Source organism: Carcharhinus amblyrhynchos, chromosome 11, assembly GCF_965287045.1.
Source record: "Carcharhinus amblyrhynchos chromosome 11, sCarAmb.v2.hapA, whole genome shotgun sequence".
Lineage (NCBI taxonomy): Eukaryota > Metazoa > Chordata > Chondrichthyes > Carcharhiniformes > Carcharhinidae > Carcharhinus > Carcharhinus amblyrhynchos.
Window position 1 is genome coordinate 61,618,448 of NC_137334.1, and position 26,567 is coordinate 61,645,014.

The window sequence follows — 26,567 nt, forward strand, 5'->3', positions numbered from 1 at the left end:
AGATTCACTCAATCACGTAGTTCTGAACTTTCAGTTTCTTATGTAACCAGCAGACCACCAACTTTTCTTCTAGCTAGATCTTTTTGAAGAAGTTTTCCTTCTGTGGAATAGTGGAGAACTGTTAATGTGGGGCCTATTGATTCCACCTGAATGACAATAATTCATTTATAGCTTGTGGTGCTTGTATTTACATCGAGCAAGCCAAAAACAGGAGAGGGAAGAAAAAAAACAGGTGGCATAATATCACCTCATGGTGGGAAGCTATCTTTTTTGATCCAATAGAAACTCATAGTATTCAAGGCCAAAACCACAGCAAACTGAACAAACTTACCAGTCTTTCACAAGGGTGTAAAACAAGAAGCCAAATAAAACAGCAGTCCCAAGAAACTTCTGCACAGACACAAACCTGAGCATTCATGATACTAGGCAAGATTTGCATGCTAGTGAATGAACGATGATTTAGGATTGCTTTAACTGAATATCATCATGCTTAATGTTAAACAGCCAAACGTTTCGGCACTCTGCTGAGCCGTCCCTACATGTAAAAAGAGCACTAACAGGAAAGTGGGTTTTTTCATCAATTAGTGTATATTCTGTGACATTATACGTGGTGAGTAAATGCGTCCACTGAACAGCAAAGAACTGTTACTGCCAAAACACAAAATACAAACCAGAACATTGCCTTCATCTGAAGCCATCAAAAACTAGTTTTAGAAAGAGGCAGTCTGACTAGAGCATTGGGTGTGAGGGAGTAGATAGCTGAAGATAATTTTATAACCAATTAAGCATTATATATCTGTTCATGTCTCATGTCTGCATAACTTGCCCTCCCATTTTCATGTTTCTGATAAATATTTCGTACCAAGTTAAAACTCCCCGTGTTGACATTTATTAAGAGTTTTACCCACGTAAACTTATCACACTATAAATATACAGTCTGTGAGGTTTTTTTTGTGCTTTAAAAATTTCACTATCTCAGACTGGTACCCACAACTCAACAAGAATGTTTACTATCAATCTTCATTCTTTTCATCAGTCCTTTAAAACAAATGATTTTTATTCTTTACTTGGCTCTTTATTAAGTGGTTGTGTTGCCTCCTGATTGATTTTTAAAGCAATAAATTAAAAATGAAATATTCATTTTCGCTCTTCTCACAGAACCTGCCCAACATCCTCACCATAGCGATGTTCTAACATGGGATGGAGCAGGACTGAAAAGAAGAAATGGAATTAGCAGCCAATCAGTTATTTTGATAAGTGGACGTAAGTTTCTTACTTTCCTTAATTTCCTTCTCACTCAGCAACATCCTGGTACGGTCACAACTTTATTCACCACTTCAGACTGAACCCCCAAAGTAACAAATCTCTTTGTGAATTCCTACGACAAAAGGCAACCTTGGAAACTCAAAGAATGCTCAGAGATACTTGAAACAACCACAATGAAGTGAATTAAGTAATTTGGAATCAGATAAACTAAATATCTCTGGAAACAGATGCCAAAATCATCAATTTTGATTATGAAATATTCCCATTCTTGAATATGGCCCTGTCAAAGAGGAGGATAAAGAAAGCATTACTGTAGCTGTCCAACTGATCCGAACATCAACACCACCCCCCCAACCAACAATTCCCCATCCCTCCCACTCATTCGTCCAACCCCTCCACCTACCCTCACATCTGTAGACACCCATTCTCTCAACTCCCACCTCTCCGTCACTCACCCACCTCCCCCCCCTCTCCACTCTAGAATGTGGAGATAAATGTTGCAGGGGGTGGGGAGGGGGGGGTGAATTTGCCTGATTGAGAATCAAGCCAGCAGGGCAGTATAACTCAGCACTACCCACTCATAGATTTAAAAGTACTCTATTTGTGTCATCAATAGGGCCATTAAATGTGCCCCAATAAAAGATGACACATATTCTCACTCACCAAGAAAAAGAGGAGGAAATGTGTGGCTACAAGATGACCACAAGCAGCATTTCTGACTGTCTGATCGCGTGACAAACCATGCCTGAAAATTGATGTAACCCAGGATAAGATAATTGTTCAGCTACTATAACACGAATATCGCAAAATGCTGAAAGTGAATCTGAATACAGAAATATGTCTCAAGAGGATTAATTTGTGGCCTGCTTGTGGGAACTGGGAAGGCCTTTGGCTTGAGCCCCACACCAGGACTTCCAATCCAGATTTTCCGCCCTGACGTGAGGCTAAAGTGCCTCAGGCAGATGTTAAAAATGGTGGCTAGGACCCAAATCTAGGATTCCTGACCCCATTTCTGGCACTGGAAATTTCTTTGGTGTGGGAACGGGGCCATATGGGAGCCCACATGCTATGGTCCCAATTTTACTGTGCCATTACGGAAGTGAGTCTTTCAACCATCAGTAATTGTGATGGCTATGGCAGATTTTGATCAGTGAAACAAAGTTTTTACTAGCGTGACCAATGTTTTTGCACCTTTCTCAGCTGAACAAAATAGGCAACAGTCATTGTATGGGTCATTCCCCAGGGCAGTGCCATGACCAATCAGAGTCAACCTTCCTGGTTTGGATTTAAACAAAGCTTGGCAGTTAACTGTCAGTCATCAGTTAACTGGTGCATTCTCTGTTGTGATGCCTCTACAATTCAGAGGCCACTTGCCAACCAATCAGCACCCTCTTCTCACGCAGTATAAATTCAAGCAATTTAAGAAGGCAGCTCACCAGCACCTTCTCAAGGGTAACTAGGGATGGCCAATAAATGCTGGCCAGCCTGCGACACCCATGAACCTCAAATGAATAAAAAAAAAGTTGTTTCCCCTTAAACTTGGCATGCTTACAAATTGCCCTGATGAGTTCAAGATGAAAAGCTTCAAAAATGTGCGTCCTTCTTGAGCAATACTCAAGTTCTCTACTATCAAACGATTATAAAAAGCATGGATTTAAATGTTGCTTTTCTTGATTGCACCTTAAAGGAAGAATGAGGCATAGAAAGGTAGAGGGATGTAGGGAGGGAATTCCTGAGCTTATGGTCAATGGGATGGCACGGTGGAACAGTAGTTAGCACTGCTGCCTCACAGTGCCAGGGACACCGGTTTGATTCCTGGCTTGGGTCACTGTCTGTGCAGAGTTTGCACATTTTCCCCATGTCTGCCTGGGTTTCCTCTAGGTGCTCTGGTTTCCTCCCACAGTCTGAAAGACATACTGGTGAAGTGCATTGACCTGATCAGGTGCTGGAGTGTGCGATTAGGGGAATTTCACAGTAACTTCATTGCAGTGTTAATGTAAGCCTTAACTTGTGACTAAAAAATAAACTTTAACATAACAATGCAGTTCAAAGCACAGCTGCCAATGGTGATGTAATTAAAATTGGGATGTGCAGGAGGCCAGAATGGGATAAGTGCCAATATCTTAAAGCCTTGTAGAACTGAACAAAATCGAGTTGGGAAGGACAAAGCCATGGAGAAATCTGAAAACAAAGTCATTATAAAACATAGTAATCAAAGGGTTAATTAACTTACAAGTGGCCACTCCAGCAGCAATGGGGCCTACCATAAGAAAAATGTGTTTATTAATCCAGGGCACGGGATTGTGATCTGATGCTTTGCTGTCTCTCTGTTTATTACTTATTTTGTTACATCAGGATCTCAGCATAAGCTAAATGTTCACATATGGAACAAATTATTTTGCAATATTCTACCTGTGATGCAATCACAAAATAGGCCAATTCATCTCCAGCTCATTAAGTCAACTGGGTTGCTAACTGTGGAAGAACTGTTAACACATGTAATCGTGGAGAGTGGCATGCCACTATGGTTCCCTATGCACCCCCCCAACCTCAGCTTTTTTCTAACAAATAAATTGACCACCAGAAGCTGTGTTTTATGCATGAGAGATTCAGCAGTTAAACTAAGCCTAACCCAGATGATCACTATTACTCAGAAGCAATATGAGTCCAGGAATGTTCAGTACGAATCTCTTTATCAAACCGAATGAAGGATAAAATTCAAAGATGGATTTCTCTTTCTGCACTCAAGATAATATATTGTTCCTTTCATAGAATCGCAGTGCATGAGCAGGCGATTTTTTTTACTTATTTGTGGGACTTGTGTGTCACTGGCTCACCAGGAATTACTGTCCATCCCTAGTTGCCCGAGGGCAGTTGAGAGCCAACTACATCACTGTGGCTCTGGAGTCACATGTGGACCGGACCCGATAAGGATGCACTAAAGGACATCAGTGAACCAGCTGGAGTTTTCCAACAATTGACAATGGTTTCGTGGTCATTAATAGATTCTTACTTCCAGATATCTTTTATTTAATTCAAATTTCACTATCTGGGGATTTGAACCTGGATCCCCAGAACATTATCTGAGTTTCTGGATTAACAGACTAACAATAATACCACTAGGCCATCACCTCCCCTTGTTTGGCCCAACATATCTGTGTCGACTCCCAGATAAAGTCACCAATTAATCTCAATTCTCTGCAAATGTTATCATTTTTATTTATCTATCCAGCTCATTTGCGAAATTTACTTTTGAATCTGCTTCCACCATCTTTTCAGACTGTGCATTCCAGAACATAACAAATCCCAGTTCGTCCTTTGGCTTTTTTTTTTGCCAATTATCTTAATTCTGTGGGCAGGGTTTTATGGCTTCACTCGTCCCGGCACCATAAAATCCCACCTAAGGTCAAAGGATCTTTCCATGGTCCACCCCTCACTCGCTCCGATTCCCATGCAGGGCGGTAAAAATCTGGTTATGTACTTTCCCTGACTCTCCTGCAAGTGAAAATAGCTTCTCCCCATCTAATCTATAGAAACGTTTTGAATGCCTCTGTTAAATCTCCCCTAAATCTCCTTTGCTCCAAGGTGAATAATTCTAGCCTGTCCAGCGATTCAGCAATTTCAAATCTGCTCTCTTAACTTTACAGGAAGTTAAGAGGGGCATTGAAATCTTCCTCAACCAACCATTGTTTATGATGAATTGCATGAACTAAATTTTCTAGAAATGGCACTAAACTATAGAATGCACATGGCATATCAAATTGCCTGGACAAGGTACAGCTCAAAATGTGTGCTTTTAATATACAAGGATTGCCCAGTAATTATCCTCATACATGCCAAAGTGTGGTAAAACAGATTAGGTTCATAACAACTTTCATAGACTTATGCAATGTAAATTAAAGTGGCAGCCTTTTCATTTTGTTTTAAATAAAACTTGCAAGGAATGATCAACTTAATGGAACAGTTGGGAAAGACCAATCTTGTCAAAACATATGATAAAAGCAAGTTACTCAGATGCTGGAATCTAAAACAAAAACAGAAAATGCTGGAAAATCAGCAAGACTGACAACATCTATGGAGTGAGGGCAGAGCTAATGGACGGAATTTTCCCAAAAATGACTAATAGCCCGATTCTCCAATTTTGAGGTTAAGTGCCGGTGGGAAAAGCAAGACTGTTTCCATCTGGTGTTGGCAGCATCTTTCAGGTGGATTTGATGGCATCTTGGCTGTGCCACCTTGGAACTGTGAACCTGTGCCAGAGGTCAGTGCTAGGAGTGTGCCTTAGTGAGAGCCCCATAAGTGGGATGGGGTCATTCATACAGCAAGGTGAGCCAGCAGATGTGGGAACTGAGGATGCCAGGGATGACTGTTGGGGGAGAGGAGGGAGAGAAGTGGCTAGTGATTGGAGGAAGGTGGGGTGGGTTCTGGCACTGACTGTTGCGGGGGGAGGGGGGAGGTGTCTGATGATCGGGAAGTACTGTTGAGTGCCAGCTCCAAGAACTTTCCAGCTGCCAAGGTGATGTCCAGCTGCCAAGGCGATGTCTAGCTGACAAAGAACTGCCCAGCTGTTAAATCTATCAAAGCTATCCAGGAAATGTCAAGTCTGTCAAAGATATCTAGGAAGTGTCAAAGCTGTCAAGAAATTGTCCAATGTTACTAGGTGAGTCGGCACGGAGGGGGTAAGGAGAAAGCGCAGTGAGGGCATAGGTTGACATGAGTTGGCACTGAGGTGGCATGAGGTTAGGTGATGATGGAGTGGGTAGAGGGGCATTAAGTTGGCATCAAGGTGTGGGGGCCTTGACAGTGGGTGGGTGGCATGGGTTTGCATAAGTTGGTTGATTTGGACCTAGGGATTTTGTCTAGGGGTGAAGTCTGGAGGGATGTTTCTTGTTTTAGAATTCTATTTTAAATACAGTGCCAGGCTTAGAGACAGGCCTTGTGCCTAGCAGCTTTTGTGTCCAGCAGCCTGCATATTTAGAACATAGAACATAGAACATTACAGCATAGAACAGGCCCTTCAGCCCACGATGTTGCGCCGACCAGTTAAAAAACAATGACCCTCTAACCTAAACCAAACCCTTTCCATCCATAAACCTATCCACGGATCTCTTAAACGCCCCCAAACTAGGTGCATCCACAACTGCAGCAGGCAGGGCATTCCAATCCCTCACCACCCTCTGGGTAAAGAACCTACCCCTGACATCCGTCCTATAACTACCACCCCTTAATTTAAAGCTATGCCCCCTCGTGCTAGCTTTCTCCATCCGAGGAAAAAGGCTATCACTGTCCACCCTATCCAAACCTCTAATCATCTTATATGTTTCAATAAGGTCCCCTTGCAGCCGCCTTCTTTCTAACGAAAACACCTCAAATCCCTCAGTCTCTCCTCATAGGACCTCCCCTCCATACCAGGCAACATCCTGGTAAACCTCCTCTGCACCCTCTCCAAAGCCTCCACATCCTTCCTATAATGTGGGGACCAGAACTGCACACAATACTCCAAGTGCGGACGCACCAGAGTTTTGTACAGTTGCAACATGACGCTGCGGCTCCTAAATTCAATCCCCCTACCAATAAACGCCAAGGCACCGTATGCCTTCCTAACAACCCTATCTACTTGATTCCCAACTTTCAGGGATCTATGTACACATACACCTAGATCCCTCTGTTCATCCACACTATTCAGAGTCCTACCGTTAGCCCTATACTCTACGCATCCATTATTCCTGCCAAAGTGAATTACCTCACACTTTTCCACATTAAACTCCATCCTCCACCTCTCAGCCCAGCTCTGCAACTTGTCCAAGTCTCCCTGTAGACTAAGACACCCTTCCTCACTATCAACCACACCTCCGACTTTGGTGTCATCAGCAAATTTACTAATCCACCCAGCTATACCCTCATCCAGATCATTTATAAAAATTACAAACAGCAGTGGCCCCAAAACAGATCCTTGAGGCACACCACTCGTAACTGAACTCCATGTCGAATACTTACCATCAACCACCACCCTCTGTCTCCTATCCGCCAGCCAATTCCTAATCCAATTTCCTAAATCACCCTCAATCCCATACATCTGCAATTTCTGCAGAAGGCTTCCATGGTGAACCTTATCAAACGCCTTACTAAAGTCCATATATATCACGTCAACTGCCTTACCCCCATCCACCTCTTTGGTCACTTCCTCAAAAAACTCAATAAGGTTAGTAAGGCACGACCTACCCTCCACAAAACCATGCTGACTATCTCTAATCATTTCATTACTCTCCAAATAACTATAAATCCTATCCCTAATAATTTTTTCTGAAACCTTGCCCACAACAGAAGTAAGACTCACCGGTCTATAATTCCCGGGAAGTCTCTGTTCCCCTTCTTAAACAATGGGACAACATTCGCTAACCTCCAATCTTCTGGCACTATACCGGTGACCAACGACAACCTGAAGATCAGAGCCAGAGGCTCTGCAATCTCCTCCCTTGTCTCCCAGAGAATCCTAGGGTAAATCCCGTCCGGCCCAGGGCACTTATCTATTTTCAAACCCTCAAGAATAACTAGCACATCCTCCTTATCAACTGCAATACTGTCCAGTTTACAACCCTGTAACCCAGTGTTCTCCACAGCTACATTTATGTCCCCCTGCGTGAACACCGAAGAGAAATATTGGTTCAATGCCTCTCCAATCTCTTCCGGTTCCACACATAAATTCCCACTGCTGACTCTAACTGGCCCTAATCTTGCCCTAACCAACCTTTTGTTCTTAACATACCTATAGAACGCCTTAGGATTCTCCTTAATCCTATCAGCCAAAGTCTTCTCATGTCCTCTTTTAGCCCTTCTTAACTCTCTCTCTAACTCCCTCCTAGCCAATCTAAAGCTCTCTAGTGCACTACCTGAGCCCTCAAGTCTCATCCGGACATAAGCCTCCTTTTTCTTTCTAACCAGCGAATCAACTTTCCTAGTGCACCACAGTTCCCTAGCTCGACCAATTCCTCGTTGCCTGACAGGGACATACATATTAAGGACTCGCAGTAGCTGCTCCTTGAAAAAACTCCATATTTCGGACGTTCCCAGACCCTGTAGTCTCCTAGTCCAACCTATGCTTCCTAATTCTCTCCTAATTCTCTCTATTTGTTCCGGGGTTATCCGTCCTGATTCTTCTTTCAACATCTAGCCCCTCACTCCCCCCACCATCCCCAGCCACCGTCCCTACAGTTCTGAGCAGGGGGCCATTTTGAACATCAGGTTTGCCGAGCTGAAAAAATGCCCGATTCTGTGCTCCTGCCCCAGGAACGAAAAGCTGGGCCTCTGTTTCCTTTTCCACTTAAGTCTGTCATCATTATTCATTCTTCCTGCAACTTTGAGATGTCAATGTAGCATACACTGTGATGAAGTAAATAAGGCACAGCAGTGGTTTATCTAAAATCAGCTTTAGCAACATGGGAACAGGATAATGCCACTCAGCCCCTCAGGCCTTTCCACCATTCAACAAGATCATGGTGGATCCATATCCTCTTTCTATCCACTTGCTTTGGTTTCATACAATTTAATATCCTTGGCTAGCAAAACTCTTACCATTCAAGATTTAAAATTATTCTTTGAGCTAGCATCTACTACTTTTTTGTGGAACAGGATTACACACATCTTTGTGTAAAGATGCGTTTCCTAACTTTTCTCTTTTAGTCACAAACATCTACTGTGTCTTAGTTTTTGAATCTCCAGTCATATCAACAGCAGTTGTTATTTAAATGGTCTTTTGACAAAGGAAAATCAAAGCAGCTTTACTCCTGGGAGTTGAGGTCAATAATGCAGTAACTGAATAATCTTGAAGCAGAGCAATGTGATCCTTTATACCTGCATTCAAGAGGCAACAAGTCAGTTTAATTTTTTGCATTAGGGTACTTCCTTAGTTTACAGTGGGGGTGGGATTTTCTGGCCGCGCTCACTCCAGAATCTGCCCGAGGTCATCAGCCCTCTGCATGGTCCGTGTTCCGCCTGCTGCAATTCCTGTGGTGTGCAGGATGGGAAAATTCTGTCCATCTAAATGGGATGCTTCCATTATGTGAGACTTCTGAATTGCTAAATCTTAAATCAATGATGATGCCTCTGCTGGTATTATTAGGTTTCCTTGCAGTCACCAAAAAAGACAGAATTAACAATAGAAACTTAGAAGTCGGAGTACATTATTCCTATTAAACTCATCTCCAAACTCTGTGGCCTGGGCCTCGACACCTCCCTCTGCAACTGGATCCTGAACTTCCGAACCCACAGACCTGCACTCACTAAGAATAGGCAACAACACCTCCTCCATGATCATCCTCAACACCGATGCCCCACAAGACTGTATCCTCAGCCCCTGACCATATTCCTTATTCACCCATGACTGTGTGGCCAAATTCCCCTCCAACTCCATTTTCAAGTTTGCTGTTGATACCACCACAGTGGGTCAGATCTCAAACAATGACGAGACGGAGTACAGGAAAGAGACAGAGAGTCTGGTGAACTGGTGTGATGACAATAATCTCTCTCTCAATGTCAACAAAATAAAGGAGGTAGTCATCGATTTCAGGAAGCATAGTAGAATTCATGTCCCTGTCTACATCAATGGGGACAAAGTAGAAATTGTCGAGAGCTTCAAGTTTTTAGGTATCCAGATCACCAACAATCTGTCCTGGTCCCCCCATGCTGACACTATAGTTACACCAACACCTTGACTTCCTCAGAAGACTAAGGAAATTTGGCATATCTGCTAAGACTGTCACCAACTTCTACAGATGCACCATAGGAAGCATTCTCTCTGGTTATATCACAGTTTGGTGTGGCTCTTGCTCTAAGACCACAAGAAACGATAAAGGATCATGAACAAAGCCCAGTCCATCACTCAAACCAGCCTCCCAGCCATTGACACCGTCTAAACTTCCTGCTGCCTCGGAAAAGCAACCAGTATATTTAAGGACCCCACATACATCAGACTTCCACCTTCTTCCATTGGGAAACAGATACAAAAGTCTGAGGACATGTTCCAACCAACTCAAGAATAACTTCTTCCCTGCTGCCTTTTGAATGGACCTCCCTCGCATTAAGTTAATCTTTCTCGACATTTTAGCTATGACTGTAACACTACATTCTGTACTCTCACCTTTCTTTCTCTATGAACAGTATGCTTTGTCTGTGTAGCGTGCAAGAAATAATATTTTCACTGTATATTAGTACATTGTACAGTAATAAATCAAATCAAATCAAAGGAGTAGGCCATTCAGCCCCTCGAGCCTGCTCCGCCATTCACCATGATCATGGCTGAGCCTCTATATCAATACCATACTCCCATATTCTTCCCATAACCCTTAACATCTTTAGGGTCTAGAAATCTATTTCCTTTTTAAATATTCTCAGTGACTTGGCCTCCACTGCCTTCTGTGGCTGAGAATTCCAGAGATTCACCACTCTCTAAATCCTCTCTATACAAGAGACAATTAAATTTGTATGTTGAGTTGCAGAAATCATGAACACATTCGTTATAAATTACAGGATCGGATTTTCCGACCACACTCGCCCCAAGGCTGGAAATTCCCACCTGAGGTCAATGGATATTTGCATGGTCCGTCTCCGACTGCTATGATTTCCCATGTGGGCGGAACAGGAAAATTCCACCCTCAGCACGTCTAGAAAAACTGCACAGGTAAATTTGAGGGAGGAACGAACAGAAATATACCACAAACCTTGAGATAAATATAATTCTATAATAAAATAGTAAATTTGCAAATATTGCTGAAAGAAGGGACATGTTACTGAAGCTTTTCGTCTTGCACCTATCAGAACAAATGCAAGAATGCTAAATTTCAAATGATCTCAACAATTTATACTAGAGGAGATAAGGGTGCTGAGCAGGTTGATTCCAATTGGATAAAACATTACCATAGAGAAAGCAATAGAGAACTACAGGCTCCCCAAGTTCCCAGGCATATTACAAGCATAACTGATTATTGTTATGTATTCGTAATTGCTTCTATTGGCTCAATGTGTAGACTTGCTGGAGTAATATAGTAACGCATGCAAATGGAAGAGATGTCATGAGATGTAGAATGGGAAACAGAGAGAGAGAACCAGCAGCCATGGGCAAGATTGCACACCACAAATAAAGTTCCATTTGTTTTTACCAAATATAGTGTCATGTCTCCAAATACACAATTATCTTAAATTTACACTTGCTGGAAGTGACATAAGTTCACATGCAAGGATCTGTTCTCTGCAAACAAAGGATTAGCATTCAAGCCTTGTGCTTTTTCTGAATTACTTGGGATCTTTCGGAGCCTATAGTCCCTCGTTGCTCCCTCCATGGCAATATGTCCACCAATTACAATCAATTTACCAACCAATCAGCATGCATTTCTCCTATCGTATAAATTTTTGGGATCATTTGAAATTTGATATTCTTGTGTTTGTCCTGATTAGTGGAAGCTGGAAAGTTTCAGCAACATGATTCTCTTTTCAGCAGTGTTCAAGTTCTGTACTACCAAGCAACTGTTCATTTGTGAATGATAAATTAGATGCAATTTTATTTTATCTATTTTTAACCATTATTACAATCTCTATTACAAATCATTTCTTATTATAAATGTTATCACTTATGCTAACTGCATCTCCATTAGAACCACTAAAGAAATCTGAACAATGAAAGATTGAGTCCAGACACTGTCAATCCCTCAAGTTTGTAATAATGAAGTCCAAGTCCTTTAACTATTACCAGTTATGCACTAAGAAATAAGAAATAACAGTTCTCTGCATACATACGTGCACACTAACAGCGCTACATTCTTATACTCTGTTGCCTTCACTCTATCCTGAGCCAAACTAAGCAATCAGCAATCATTTCCAGTGCCAGATACATTTTGATCAGTGAACTCTGAATTATTTTTATCCGGTTTGTAAGTAATTAATGTAAATTAAAATGAATTAAATCCATGCAATTAAAGAAAATAATGGCTAAATATAGTCCAGAAATATTTGTGGCTTTAGGATACTACAGGTATTATCAATTTGGATCTATAAAGCACCATGAATAAAGAAAGATGTGTGAATTTGCTTCAGAGATGTTCGACATAACTGACACTGAACTTCAATCTGCAGAAGCACCATCTAAACTGGACAATTGGAGAGCTATTAAATGTCATCATGGAACCAACTAGATTTAGACCTGAAAGGGAACTGGGATAATGTGCGTTTAACTTTTTTTTCAAATGTTAATGCTCCTTTTTCAGTTTAAATAGATATTTTGCCAACAGTAGAGTTCATCTTTGTGTAAACCAACACAAGTTGGTTTCATTATGCCAAAGCCAGTAGCTTGGTTCATTTTACAATTGTGCCATTAGAAAAACAAATTCAAATTATATGTGTATATCATATATTGAACCTTAACATAATATTTGATTAATCAATGTGGTCTACCTTTTGGCCAAGGTTAAGACACCCAAGCAGCCTAACCAGACAGTGAAGAATGTTATCTCCGATTGCAATGAGATCTTGATCAATTGGGCCAATGGGCTGATGAATGGCAGATGAAGTTTAATTTAGATAAATGCAGGGTGATGCATTTTGGTAGATTGAACCAGGGCAGGACATATTCAGTTAATGATAGGGCACTGGGGAGAGTTACAGGACAAAAAAAATCTAGGGGTGCATGTTCGTAGCTCCTTGAAAGTGAAGCCACAGGTGGACAGAGTGGTGAAGAAGGCATTCAGCATGCTTGGCTTCATTGTCAGAACACTGAATACAGGAGTTGGAATGTCTTGTTGAAGTTGTACAGGACATTGATAAGGCCACACTTGGAATGCTGTGTACAGTTCTAGTCACCCTATTATAGAAAGGATGTTATTAAACTAGAAAGAGTGCAGAAGAGATTAACTAGGATGCTACCAGGGCTTGATGTGTTAAGTTATAAGGAGAAGCTGGATAGACTGGGACTTTTTTCTCTGGAGCGTAGAAGGCTGAGGAGTGATGTTATAGAGGACTATAAAATAATGAGGGGCACAGATCAGCTAGATAGTCAGTATTTTTTCCCAAAGGTAGGGGAGTCTAAAACTGGAGGGCATAAGTTTAAGGTGAGAGGGGAGAGATACAAAAGTGTCCAGAGGGGCAATTTTTTTCACACAGAGGGTAGTGAGTGTCTGGAACAAGCTGCCAGAGGTAGTAGTAGAGGTGGGTACAATTTTGTCATTTAAAAAACATTTAGACAGTTACATGGGTAAGATGGATATAGAGCAATATGGGCCAAATGCGGGCAATTGGGATTAGTTTAGGGGTTTTAAAAAAAAGGGCGGCATAGACAAGTTGGGCTGAAGGGCCTGTTCCCATGCTGTAAACCTCTATGACTCTATGGTTCACTAATGTCCTTTAGGGAAGGAAATCTGCCATCCTTACCTGGTCTGTGACTCCAGACGCACAAAAATCTGGTTGACTGCCAAATGCCCTCTGGAATGGAGGGCAGTTTTAGGGATGGGCAATAAATGCTGGCCCAGCCAGCGATGCTCACATTTCCTAAAGTGAATTTAAAAAAAACAAGACTATGGCCATTTTGGCCATTGTTGCTGACAGGATATTTGGGTCAACCTGATGGCAACCCACTGCCACATGTTCCCCAGTGGTGGAGAATGCAAACTATGGGAAAACCCAGTGACAGCAACAGGATCAGAGGATCCCACCATTGGCCAATTGTGGGCCACCTCTACTGCTGCAAAACACACTGCGGGTGGGTGGTGGCGAGGGAGGAGGGGGGATATATTCCCACCTGTATATGATGACAGCAGCCTAAAGAAGTGCAATCCTTCTTTGGAGAGTTAAAGGGAAAATCAAATCAAGTACTGTTCTGGCAGATACTAATTAACAGGTTTCGTGTTTACCTTCTTAGGCAAAGAATGGTATTTGACGCCAATAGAATCCCTACAGTGCAAAAGGAGGCTATTTGACCCATCGAGTCTCCACCAGCAACAATCCCACCCAGGTCTTATCCACGTAACCCCCTAATTCATTTTAGGATGCGCATCGCTGGCTGGATCAGCATTTATTGCCCATTCCTAAACTGACCCCCATTCCTGTATTTACCCTGCTAGTCCCTCTGACACTAAAGGACGAATTATCATGGCCGATCAATCTAACCCGCACATCTTTGGACTGTGGGAGAAAATCGGAGCATTCAGAGGAAACTCAGGCAGACACAAGGAGAACGTGCAAACGCCACATGGACAGTGACCAAGGCCGGAATTGAACCCGGGTCCCTGGTGCTGTGAGGCAGCAGTGCCATCCTTAATGTAGTCACTGTTATAATGAAACACAGCAGCAGCCGATTCGCACACAGCAAGCTCCCACAAACAGCAATGTGATAGTGACCAGATTATCCGGTTTTGTGAAGTTGATTGGGGGATCAACATTGGCCACAACATCACGGAAAACTCCACTGCTCTTCCTTAAAGAGGCACTGAATCATTTCCATCCACTTGGGAGGACAAATGAGGGGTTGGGCTTGAACATCTCAGCTGAAAAACCAGCACTTCTGACAGTGTAACACTGGAAAGTCAGTTTTGATTTTAGCATTGAAGTCCAAAGAGCTGGCTACCAATAGCTGACACGCAAGTTCTAAAGAGAAAAAGAAGAATCTTACAAAGTAGAAAAGTAAATGAAGAAAAACAGTACTTTTAATACATGAATTGACTGTTTACAATTACACTGCAGAGGAATTTTCTGGAAACTTGCATCCTATGGTGCACGCCATTGCATTACAAATTCCAGGAAATTGTAGTGTCATTGACTCATTACGAGCATCATGCCAAAAGTTCCTCAGAACCTGTCCTGTGAGTACTGCTGCATGAGTGAAAATTCCATAATTCATGGCTCTGTATCCATCCCAGTAAAACCACTGGCTATGTCTAATGTGCTAGATTAAAACTGCTTTGATCACTGTTGAGCTTGGACTGAACCGGAATGGCATTGGTAACCTGGCAACAGCTTGATTTATTGCTGCAAGATCAATTTCCCCTAACAAAGATCATTCTACTAAGTTTTGCCAAGCTAATGCAAAAACAATTATCTTTCAGAGGTACTAGCTGGGCCAGAATGTTTGCTGTTAAATGGAACTGTATGTATAAAAGCCATTTAATGTTTTTAGTGATTGACTGATCTCAGGTCAGTTATCACTGTCAATTGCTCATTTTAACATGGTATATTGATCCAGCTTCACCTTTCTTTCAAAATACATATAGCAAAAATATTCAATTCCACATCATGGCATAATGCATCAGTCAATACTATGTTGAGGAAACAAAGGTAAATTGGTCTACGTAAAACATTAAAACAACTATATAAAGCCATGCATCTGGTCTTTATTTAAAAGGCAGGGATATCTGAGGAATTATTGGATCATCACTCCCTACAGTTTTTGCACTGAGTATTAATATACTTCCTCTGCAATACACCGGGTGCATGCTTTGAAATGAATTTGCCTTGAGGCATATGAAAATTATTACAATTTTGCTGCCTTCCATTGTTTGAAGGCACCTGCAGCCACATCTGCTGCCCATGTTATACCCAGGATTAGCTTTAAAAAAAGTCAGAGTGGTGGTAAATTCTCAAAGTGAAGAGTTACTGGTCAAACAGGGCCATTAATAAACCAGCACTGAAAGAGGATGGATGGTTCAAGTGATTTGACTGTAGACGTGTCAGTTGAAATAGGTGCTGTCACTCCAGAATCATCATCCTCCTCTCTATGGTGTGTTTTATCCTCACTGCAGTTCAATCTTCACTATCCTCACTGTGGTATATGCCTCCGTCACCTGCCTTGTGATATATACTAGCCTCATTAACCAATTACAGAATTGCAACACTGAAGGGATTTAGTACTGGAAGAACTGTTTCAGAGAATTACCTGAAGTGAATTCAGAATCATAAATTTCTAATGGTAAAAAACATAAATCTCTTATAAAATGGTGCAGTTGTTGAACAAAATACAGAAAAAGTTATATGTTAACAAAATTTTTAAATATTTCATGGATTAATTTCTCTGAGACAGTTAGTGTTTTGAAAAGCTTGATATTCCTTTAAACCAAGCATTAATGGGATTTACAGAATTGCTTGACTGCCTGAATACATTGTTATGTGGCAAAAACTATAATACAGGCTGAATATGAATAGCAAGGGAAACTGGACAGCATCTCCTGAGGTGCAGGATACTCTTGTGGCTAAAATGGGTCCAATTACACTATCGTACACTACACAATCTTCCAAGGGTGATACCAAAGGTACAAAAGATGGAATCAGTAACGATAAAATATGCAATTTTCCTTCTTCAATAAGCAAAGGAAAAAGTGAGAGAATTAAGAGGCTTTGATGAGAGAGGAAGAGTTTTTAAGTCTATTTTTTATTTTCCAGCATGTTTAAGATATTTGCTATGCTGGATTTCTTTCTAACTTTTTTTAAAATGTAGGAAATTCAGTCTTTTAGTTACAGGTAAACATGTATTGCTACTACAGTTGGGGAAGGTTGTAACTAAATTGGTAGAATGGCAAGGGAACTAGAACATAGCAGAATGGATCAGAAATTAGACCAGAAGCCAGAGATATAGAAATAATAGTAAAATTAGAAATACCCAAAAAATTATCAGGAACAATTTGACAAAAATAGCAAAAGTGACAACGGAGACATTCAATTACATGAATTACATGTGTGCAAAAAGGAGGCATTCAGTTACACGTACATCCATGTCCCTGGTGTAACTAATAAGGTTGATGAGCTGCAGGCATAGATTACGACCTGAGATTACAATGTGGTTGCATTAACTGAGACATAACTTAAACAAGGCTAGGAATCTGCTCTTGATATTAGTGATTACATAGTATTCAAGAATGATAGAGAGGGTGGGTATGGCAGCATTGATTTATAATGATTGATTATAAAGAGCAGAATTTAATGAGTGTGATGGGTGTTTCGCCCGTTGGTTGGACAACTGGTGGAACCCCCTCTTCTCGCTTGCAGGCCCAATACAATTACCAGATATTCAGGCACTTATCTTGGCAGAGTTGGGCATCCTGTCAGGTTACACTCCATGGAGGGCAGAAATCCCACCCCCAACAGCTGCAGGCAGCCAATTAAACACCAGTAGGTCTCCAGTTTCTGCAGCACCACCGAGAGTGGTGGACACTGCCGATATTACATTCAAGCATGTAGGAGAGATCAGTCATCGATCTCCAGAGTGTGCAGTTAATATGTGGGTTGAAGAGAGGCTAGAGTTAGAAGTCAGTTTGACATCAAGGGCAGGGTGGTGGCTGCCTGAAGGGTGTCACCCCGCCACCTGCCACCCGCCAGCCCTGGCCCCCGCCCTCCCCCATGCCCCAACCCCATCACCCTTCTCAAGGCCAGGTCCCTTAAAACGGTACCTGTGAATGAGGGACACTCCCCACCATTCCTCCCCCAATCACACTCCCCCAGTGGACAATTGGAAAACCCAGCAGTGTATATTAGCCTGCCTCCCTGGATGACAAGTGCCCTGCCCACTGCTAGTTATGTATTAGTGGCAGCAGAATGAGGCCTTGGAGTGGCTACTTAAGGATTTCAATTAGTCTGAAGACAAGAGCTTGATTGCAGGGAGTTGGGAAAGTGGCCAGGGCCCCAATCAGACTCTCCCACCCTATGAAAAATAAGATAATTAGATCATAATAAATAGGAACAGGAGTAGGCCATTCAGCCCACTGAGCCTGCTTCACCATTCAGTAATATCATGAATGATCAGATGGTGAGCGTTACTCCATGTTCCTGCTTGCCCCCATTAACCCTTGACTCCCTTGTACATTAAAAATATAATTCAGCCTTGAATATACTCAATGATCCAACCTCCACTGCTCTCTACGGAAGAGAATTCCAAAGACTAACGGTCCTCTGCAAGCAGAAATTCCTCCTAATCCTCATCTTAACTTTTTAAACTGTACCCCTTTCTAGATCTCCCTATGAGGGGAAACATCCTCTCAGTGTCTACCCTGTCAAGCTACCTCAGAATCTTATATCTTTTAGTAAGATCATCCTTCATTCTTCTAAACTCCCATAAGTAGAGGCACAACCTGCTCAATCTTTCCTGATAAAAATAACCCCTTCATCCCAGGAATCAGCCTAGTGAACCTTCTCTGAACTGCTTCCAGTATGAGTATTCTCCTTAAGTAATGAGACCAAAGTAGTATGCAGCTACTGTAGGTGTGATCTCAATAATGTCCCTTATAGACAATGAGAGGATGTTTCCACCTTATAGGGAAATCTAGAATGGGGTAAAAGGGACTTAGATGCACAAATTTCAAAGTCATGTATTATAAGAATATGTAGGACAGACCAGCAACCTACCTCCATGTACCCATGTACCCCATGTCACTTAATAATCTAGTTAACAAATTTGAATTCTAACATTGAGTTTTAAAATTAATAGTTGGGTCTAGCATCAATTGCCATTTGCAGAAGAGAATTCCAAATTTCTGCCACATTTCATGTATGGAGGTGTTCCTTAATTTCTCTTCTGAAAATCTAATTTTTAGACTCTGCCCTGTAATCCTAAATGCCTCAGCCAACAGAAGTAGTTTCCTTGTATCTACTCGACCTGTTCCTCTTAACATCTTAAAAAAATTTGGAGTTAGGAGGACTAAGGTGGTTAGCACTGCTGCCTCACAGCACCAGAGACCTGGATTTGATTATGGACTTGGGCGACTGTCTGTGTGGAGTTTGAACCTTCTCCCCACATCTGTGTGGGTTTCTGCCTGGCGCTTCGATTTCCTCCCACAGTCCAAAGATGTGTAGGTTGGGTGGTTTGGCCATGATAAATGTGCAGGGTTAAAGGGATAGAGGGTGAGGTGGGTGGGCCTGTATAACATGTACTTTCAGGGAATCGGTGCATACTCCATGGGTCGAATGGCCTCCTTCTGCACTGTGGGGATTCTATGGGATTGCTTAACACATGTCATCTAATAATTAAAAATGAATAACTACAAATTAACTAGAATGCAGTATTTTATACAAAATTCAAAACTTGCTCCCCAAGCCCTCCCATTTAGTGGGAATGTATAAAAATTAAAATTTGCCGCTTGGAGCCTGAAGAACTTAAGTAGTGAGTTTTGTGTGTGACAACATAATCCATCAGGAGCTTCTAATAAAATCTACTTTTTGGTTTTTAAGACAAACATCTACTGGTCAATGTATGGATGGAATATAATAAGCCATTCCCTTGAGATCAAACTAAAATATAAAACAGATCTGGTGATTATTACAGCAGCTAACACACCCACTGGCCCACACTACAGTCAACTGTCAGCAAAAGCAATAGCTTGCGCTGCCATCTGTGAAGCATTAGTGTTCACATATCATTTCGCACAATGGAGAAAAACTGATGTTGCAACTACCTTGTGCCTCAAACAACTCATTCAATCAGTCAATGGAACCAGTCCCTCCATGGGTAACAACTAATGATACAATATTAATTCACACAAAACATCTTCAAGAGAACCAATTACCGAGATACTTCCGTGAAGCAATTGGGACAGTTCCGCACCACATAATTTAATTCCTAAATGTTCAGTTATGTGTTTCTTAAAATATATGCTGTAAAAGCCAACTGTCCAAAAACCATCAGGTTACTAGGATCCAAAGCATCTCATTGTTTGATAAACAGGTACCCTTCCATGTGGGAAGACTGGATCATTCTGTTCACAATTGCTTGCAGGAGAAAAACATTCCACATCGTAATCACTGTTTTAATATTTAAAAGTCCTCAAGGAGGAAACAATAGAATAGCTGACTATCCACTTTTACAACTTCTTAACCTGATGCAACATTGTAGAAGAAGTACTAATCTGTTGAACATCTTGTTTTTGTAAAGCTGCGGGAACCACATAAGGTACCAGGAGACATTTTCTTTGAACCAATGAATATAGGGTCAGCTAGACTTTGATCTGAGTCAAAAAGCAAAACTTCAAAACGTAAAAAAATCAGCATTAATAGTGAACCCTTCAAAGTACCACTTGCATTTGCTGCTTCCACACATGAACTGATCTATATGTAATATTCTAGAGTTGCAAAGTTAAAGAAATCTGCATTTCATGACTTCCCTCCAACAAGACTCGAACCTCAAAGCGCTTTAGTTTCTGTTGTAACAGAATTGTGGCAGCCAATTTTGAGTAACAACATAATAGCATAAAAAGGGACCAGGAGAGTGGGGCAATTCTCTTGCTCTCCTTCAAATAATGTCGTTGGATTATTTTATGTCCATCTGAAAGAACAGTTACGGTCTTCATTTCATATCTCATCTTAAAGACAGCACCTCCAACAATTCCTTATGCACTTCACTAAGTAGAATGAGAATTGAACTAACGGACTTTTAACTCAGCTGAGTGTGCTACCACTAAATCAAGGATGACTATTTTGTACTTAGTAATGGTGCAAAATACAAATAATTTACTCTGCCGTGGAAGATGCATGAATGATTGGGAATTAAAGATGGTTTATTCTTCCCATATTTTACAACTGATGCACAGAACATTACAACTGTTATTGATTAAATGATTTCATAATATCACTCCACAGGACAAGGCCGTAAAAGTAAACCATTATTGATGAAAGGAATAATTACACAACAGTTTCCCTATAACTGAATAATCTACTCATATCAGTATTGTTTGATATAACGTGCGTTGTTTATTAATTAATAAAGCATTCAAGAAATCCACTGTGGAATATTCACTGAGCTGAAGCATAGTTTTTCCCTGGCTCCCAAAGGCAAAAAAAATAAGGGCGTGGTCACTGTATTACAATAGTAAGTAAGAATTTAAGACTATTAGGAGCACTGCAATATGTCAGCACCATAGTAAGGGAGATTAGAGTCTGCCTCTTTGGCTTTTCTTAGCATTCTGAAAAGCTATTTGAACCTGACTGCTGGGAAACATATGCCTGCAAATTTTCTGATCTTTAATATAGTTGTTAAATATGTCGATAACGATTATCTTTGGAATTGACTTACTGTAGACACAATCTAGCCATCACCTTGTATTGGTTCCAATATGTATAATTAAGTAGGTCACAATATAAATAATCTGTGACTTGGAGGTCTTGTGGTGCAGTGGGTCGTATCCCTGCTTCTGAGCTGGAAAGCCTGGGTTTGAGGCCCACCCCAGGTCTAATGGCCAAGGGAGGTGCACTCATAACATGGCCACCAGGTTGAGTATCAACCCGCAATATCTTTCCAACATGCCAATGACAGGTAGTAAGGAGCAGGAGACTCCTGGTCAACCATGCTTGATGTGGAGTGGCATCCCTCAAGTGACAGGGTAGCGACCAGGTATAAACTCAGAAAGGGAACAGATGAATATCTGTCTTGTGCACCACTAGATATGGGAAGAGAAACAACAACAACACTGACTTCACAATTACATGCAACTATCCATGCAACTTGCAAAGTTGTCTTTAAAGTATCGGCTGCATGTCACTGATTTAAAGAAACACCGAAGGTGGACCCAGTCCATTGCAGCCATTATAGTCTGTCACCATCCCGGAGACTAAGATTCATTTCAACTGCAAAAAGTAGCGATACACGTCTCCTTAATAATTAATTCAAAAGTTTGTTACATTCACCCAGTTTAACGCTGACCAACAAAACTGCATGAACCTTACCTTCAAAATCCAAACTATAAATAGAAATACTGGAATGTGTGAGTATTTTCTCATTCATGAATCTTCAATACAGTCCAGAGTTCTCCTGATGATCACGCATCAAGAAATTTCAATTCTGTTTCAAATGGATAGATTTTCTATCATTCTATACTAAATTGCCAATCTCACTCAGAGATCACATTGATCACTCTAAGGCATACTGTTTGGAGATATGGCAATTTGGGGTTTGATCCCTGGGCTGGACTAAAGATCCTGTCATATTGTAAGGAGGGGACACGGTCACGATAAGTTGTGTCAGTGCAATTTGCAGAGCTTCTGGAGGGAGCCATTAAATTTTGGTTGACCCACTTTTACCTGGAATGACCTGAGTTTCAGCAAAGGGCTGCAGAATGATTGAAATTTCTAGAACAGACTCCATACATTAGCCATTCCAGAAATGCAATAGTCCCCACAACAGGGATTGGTGAAGTATTTGAGGGATAGATGCCAGTGGTACCATTAAATCTTCCTGTAACTAAGAATGAGAGTTGTGTTAGTTTAGCTGTTGCAAGGGTACCTCTCTCTTCACTGGATATGCCCAATTAACGAACGTCCAGCTCTGAAGGAATTAACAGGTTTGCCATGTTGTCTGCCTACATGCAGACAGCCCTCAACATGGTTAAATATAAAGATAAAAACAAAAGATGAGCACTGTCTTTGAAGCCCTTCCAACAGTTATGTTCCAAGCAGGAGTGAGTGTGTGCAGGTGTGTTTGAGCAAAATATTCTATTGTCCTAAGAAGGCTCTATCTCATTCTGCTGCTAGGATCAGCTTGTAATATCTCCTCATTTCTTCATTATTATTTGGCAGTCTCTCTTTTCCAAATCTTTTGTATACTCTTTTTTCATATGGAGATGAAATGGTGCAAAGGCTGTCAAGATTGGTGTGTCAGACTTTTTACTAAAATTGGTGTCTGTCAGGAGAGTGGGGTTTTAATCCCAGGGCTTTGATTTACACTTGAGACGTCAGTAATTAGCTGGATCCAGGCGGGAATACTCAATTTGTTTGTATTTATTTTGCTAGTTTAAGTGAACTTTCTTGGCCTACTTTTGGATGGAATAATCTGCCTTTTGTTGAGCGGTTCACCAAAACTGATGACATCTTTCCACATTGGGGATCAAATGTAGTATAGGTTTATCAAGAGCACCCCATTGTGACCGATTGGAATGTGCATCAATTTAAATTTTCAGAAGGATAGTTGACCCCTTCCTGAGCTGACAATCTTATCATTCCAAGTCAGGGCTTGAGAATGATGCACTAAGAGCTTTGAATTGACTGCATTCTGAATGAGATATTAAACTGAAATCCATTTGGTCAATGCAGGTGGATACTTAAAAATCCCCATGACATTATTTGAAGTGTCTTGGCCAACATTTATTCCTTAACCAACACCATCAAACCAGACTAATTGATAATTGTGAGATGTTACTGTATGCAAATTGTTTTTATTCTTCATGGAATGTAGCTTCCCCTAGCAAAGCTAATTGTTCTTGGACTGAGTGGCTTACTAGGCCATTTCAGAGAGCACATTGCTAACGGTCTGGAGTCACAGATAGGCTAGACCAGGAACGAAAGACAAATTCATTCCCCCGTAGGGCATTAGTAATCCCCATGGGCATTTAGACAATCAACATTGGTTTCATGGTTACCATGACTGAAACAAGCTTTCAATTCCTGATTTGTTAATTAATTGAATTTAAATTCTACCAGCTATCATGGAATTTGAACTCATAGACCCAAAATATTAGCATAAGCCTCTGGATTATTAATTTAGTGACATTACCACTATGGGACCCGGGTTCGATTCCCAGCCTGAGTCACTGTTTGTGCAGAATTTGTACGTTCCCCCGTGTCAGCATGGGTTTCCTCCGGGTACTCTGCTTCCTCCCACAGTCCAAAAGACATGCTGGTCAGGTGCACTGGCCATGCTAAGTTCTCCCTCAGTGTACCCAAACAGGCACCATAGTGTGCCAACTAGGGAATTTTCACAGTAACTTCATTGCAGTATTAATGTAAGACTACTTGTGACACCAATAAATGAACTTTAAACTTTAGCATGTTTAGCTAAAGAAGAGCAGGTATTGTTCAAAACATCATACTTCATTGGTTGCAAAATATTTTAGGATGTGCTGAAGGCATGAAAAACCTAATATAAGTGCTTACTACTTATTTGTGGAGTGGTGTTGTGCTGCTGTTGGGCTTCTCTGGGGAGATATGTGTTGTCTACCCTTCTCAGAAGCTTGCTGTCAGGATCCCTGTAGTCAGCAATTCTAAAACCACAGCTTTCAAGCCAAGCTGCACACCTTCTTACTTTCAAACGCAGCGAATAAGCAGAACTAAGAGTTTTCTAACATCGTTGTTCTGCTGTGAAGTCACCAGTGCAATCTGCAGGGAGTGTTACAGCTGGGTCCATACAACCCTCACCAGAGATCCACAGATGGACTGTCCCCATAGGGTTCACTGGACAACCGGTCAGGAATGGGAACTCATGGAGCTGCCTTTATCAACAGACCCCAGTCTCTAACGTATATATTCTGTTTAAATGAAAATGTTAATTTAGAGCGCATGGCACAAGTTTATACCAAGTTAGAGTGTCTAAATCCATTTATCCACAACATATTCATCCATCACATCCAGTAGTTTAACACACGCAGTAGTTTATTTTACACAAATGGTTTGTAATTGTACCGACCCCTGAAATGAATATATAACCCCAAGTTCATTTGCACGCATGAAAGAATACAGGACAATCTAGCGGAACGTACAGCCAAATTAATGCAAAACCAAAAAGAAAACAGATGCTGGAAATCTGAACAAGAATGCCCAGCATTTCTGATGAAGGGTCTTCCACCTCTGAGAGGGCTGTTCCCTCTCAATGAACCTCACCGTCAGCTTCTGTTTCTGATCTACACTTCACATGTTGCTTTCTTAATTCTAAACCTAACGGCACACGTTTAAACAAATCACCGTTTACTGAGGAAGTTACCCGCCGTACTTACAAAAAAGGCCTTCTTAAAAAATATATACTTGCGCCGGCAACTAAATGTAGGGATAAACGAGACCATTATAATGGTCAGGAGCAGGTAAACCTCTCGATGTAATGTGTACTTTTCAGGATTTAAAACTTCTGGTTCGATTGCTTGTCACAAACTAAAACTTATTGGCAGAAAAATCACTGCAGAAGATTTTTTTAACTTTATTTTATGAATTTCCATTAATTCCATTCGGGGATTTAAATGGAACTCTGCCACGCCTGGTTCTTACCTGGTGAACTGCTCAATAATGTTCCCCGGCTGATGACAGATGTCCCAAACTGGTTTAAAATTTCCATCCTAACATCGCGGACTGCTGGCGCTTTTTGCCTACAAGTGTATTTACTTGTCAGCAATGTTTGGAAACAATGTGTAAGCATAATCCACAAACACACCACAAACTCTTCTAGATTAATATTAAAGGTCCAAATAAACGTGTTGGACTTTAACGTGGTGTTGTGAGACTTCTTACGATATTAAAGACAGCCGATTTCTAACTCGGAGTGGTCGCCTCTACAGAGATAATGAATCAAGCTGGGAGGAAGTTTGTAAATAAAAGTTACTTTTGGATAAACACACGCGTGCAGCTGCTGGAAGTGGCGGTATTATAGATGGATGATGGATTGGGCATATGTGAAGTGCGGTTGCGGCGAGGAGGGAGAGAGGTTGGTCCCTGTTAAACTTACCGCCACCGGCCTCAGGAGGTGACTGCCGCCGATCAACAGAGCCCAAGTCCGAAGTGGAGAATGAGTCCGTCCCGACGCTGCGAGTCCTCCTGCTTTCCGGAGAGCTCGTCTTCTCCGAGCCCCAGCTTTCAGCCTTCGAATTGAGCGGCGACTCGGTGGAGTGTGTGAACGCAGAGCGCTCGGTGGGAAGGGCGGACGCTCCGGCGAGCAGAGGTCTGGAGAGCAGCAGGAACAGCAGCATCAGGCTACAGATGGGGTAAAGCAAAGCGCACGTTGCCATGATGATGCCTGGTCGCTTCGGGGCTCTGGATTTCGTGTGCCAAACAAATAAACACAAACATACACAGGAATAAAAGAACTTGTAGCCAAATCCGTGCGTGCCAAACAGTCGATCTTGAGCCTATGTGTGTTTACAGAGCCGGTCCCGCATTCTCCAGCCAGTTTAGCAGCTCCGCTCTAAATATAATCCAGGATAAAAATCCATCTTGAACTAAAACTCATCCGGCTGCATCTGAGTGACTAATAGAGAGAGACAGGCTGGCCCATTTGACTGACTGACTCCTCCTAGGGGTCGGTGCTGATTTCCAGTGGAAACCATGCTGTTCGCAACATCTCTAAACTCAAATGAAGCAGCTAAAATAGCACACCTTTTAACATGATAGAGGTATATTTTGTTTTCTTTCCTGCGGAGAATGGGACACTTTATTTCCAAGTGCTGGGAACCTAGTAATGTGAGTTTTCTTTCTTGAGAAATAAACACAGGTGGTTTCCTGAATATGAACCATCTATTGTAGACTCAGGAGCTGCATCATTTCTACATGGATTCACATTGCTTCACCTGATCCCTTTGAACTTCAACAATCTG

At 41.6% G+C, this 26,567-nt stretch overlaps 1 protein-coding gene across 3 annotated transcripts in view; it reads right to left on the reverse strand.

The window, feature by feature from the left end:
* heg1 (heart development protein with EGF-like domains 1) overlaps nucleotides 1-26,279 on the reverse strand; it is a 95,863-nt gene extending 69,584 nt beyond the window's left edge. Inside the window, exon 1 of one of the 3 annotated variants that reach the window (XM_080199236.1) lies at nucleotides 25,703-26,274. In XM_080199236.1, coding sequence (XP_080055362.1) covers nucleotides 25,703-25,982 — 280 coding nt within the window. In that variant the 5' untranslated portion in view covers nucleotides 25,983-26,274. Of the gene's footprint in view, nucleotides 1-25,702 lie in introns of all 3 variants that reach the window. The other 2 variants (XM_080199235.1, XM_080199237.1) reach the window with 2 other exon arrangements.
* Between the last annotated feature and the right edge of the window lie 288 nt (nucleotides 26,280-26,567).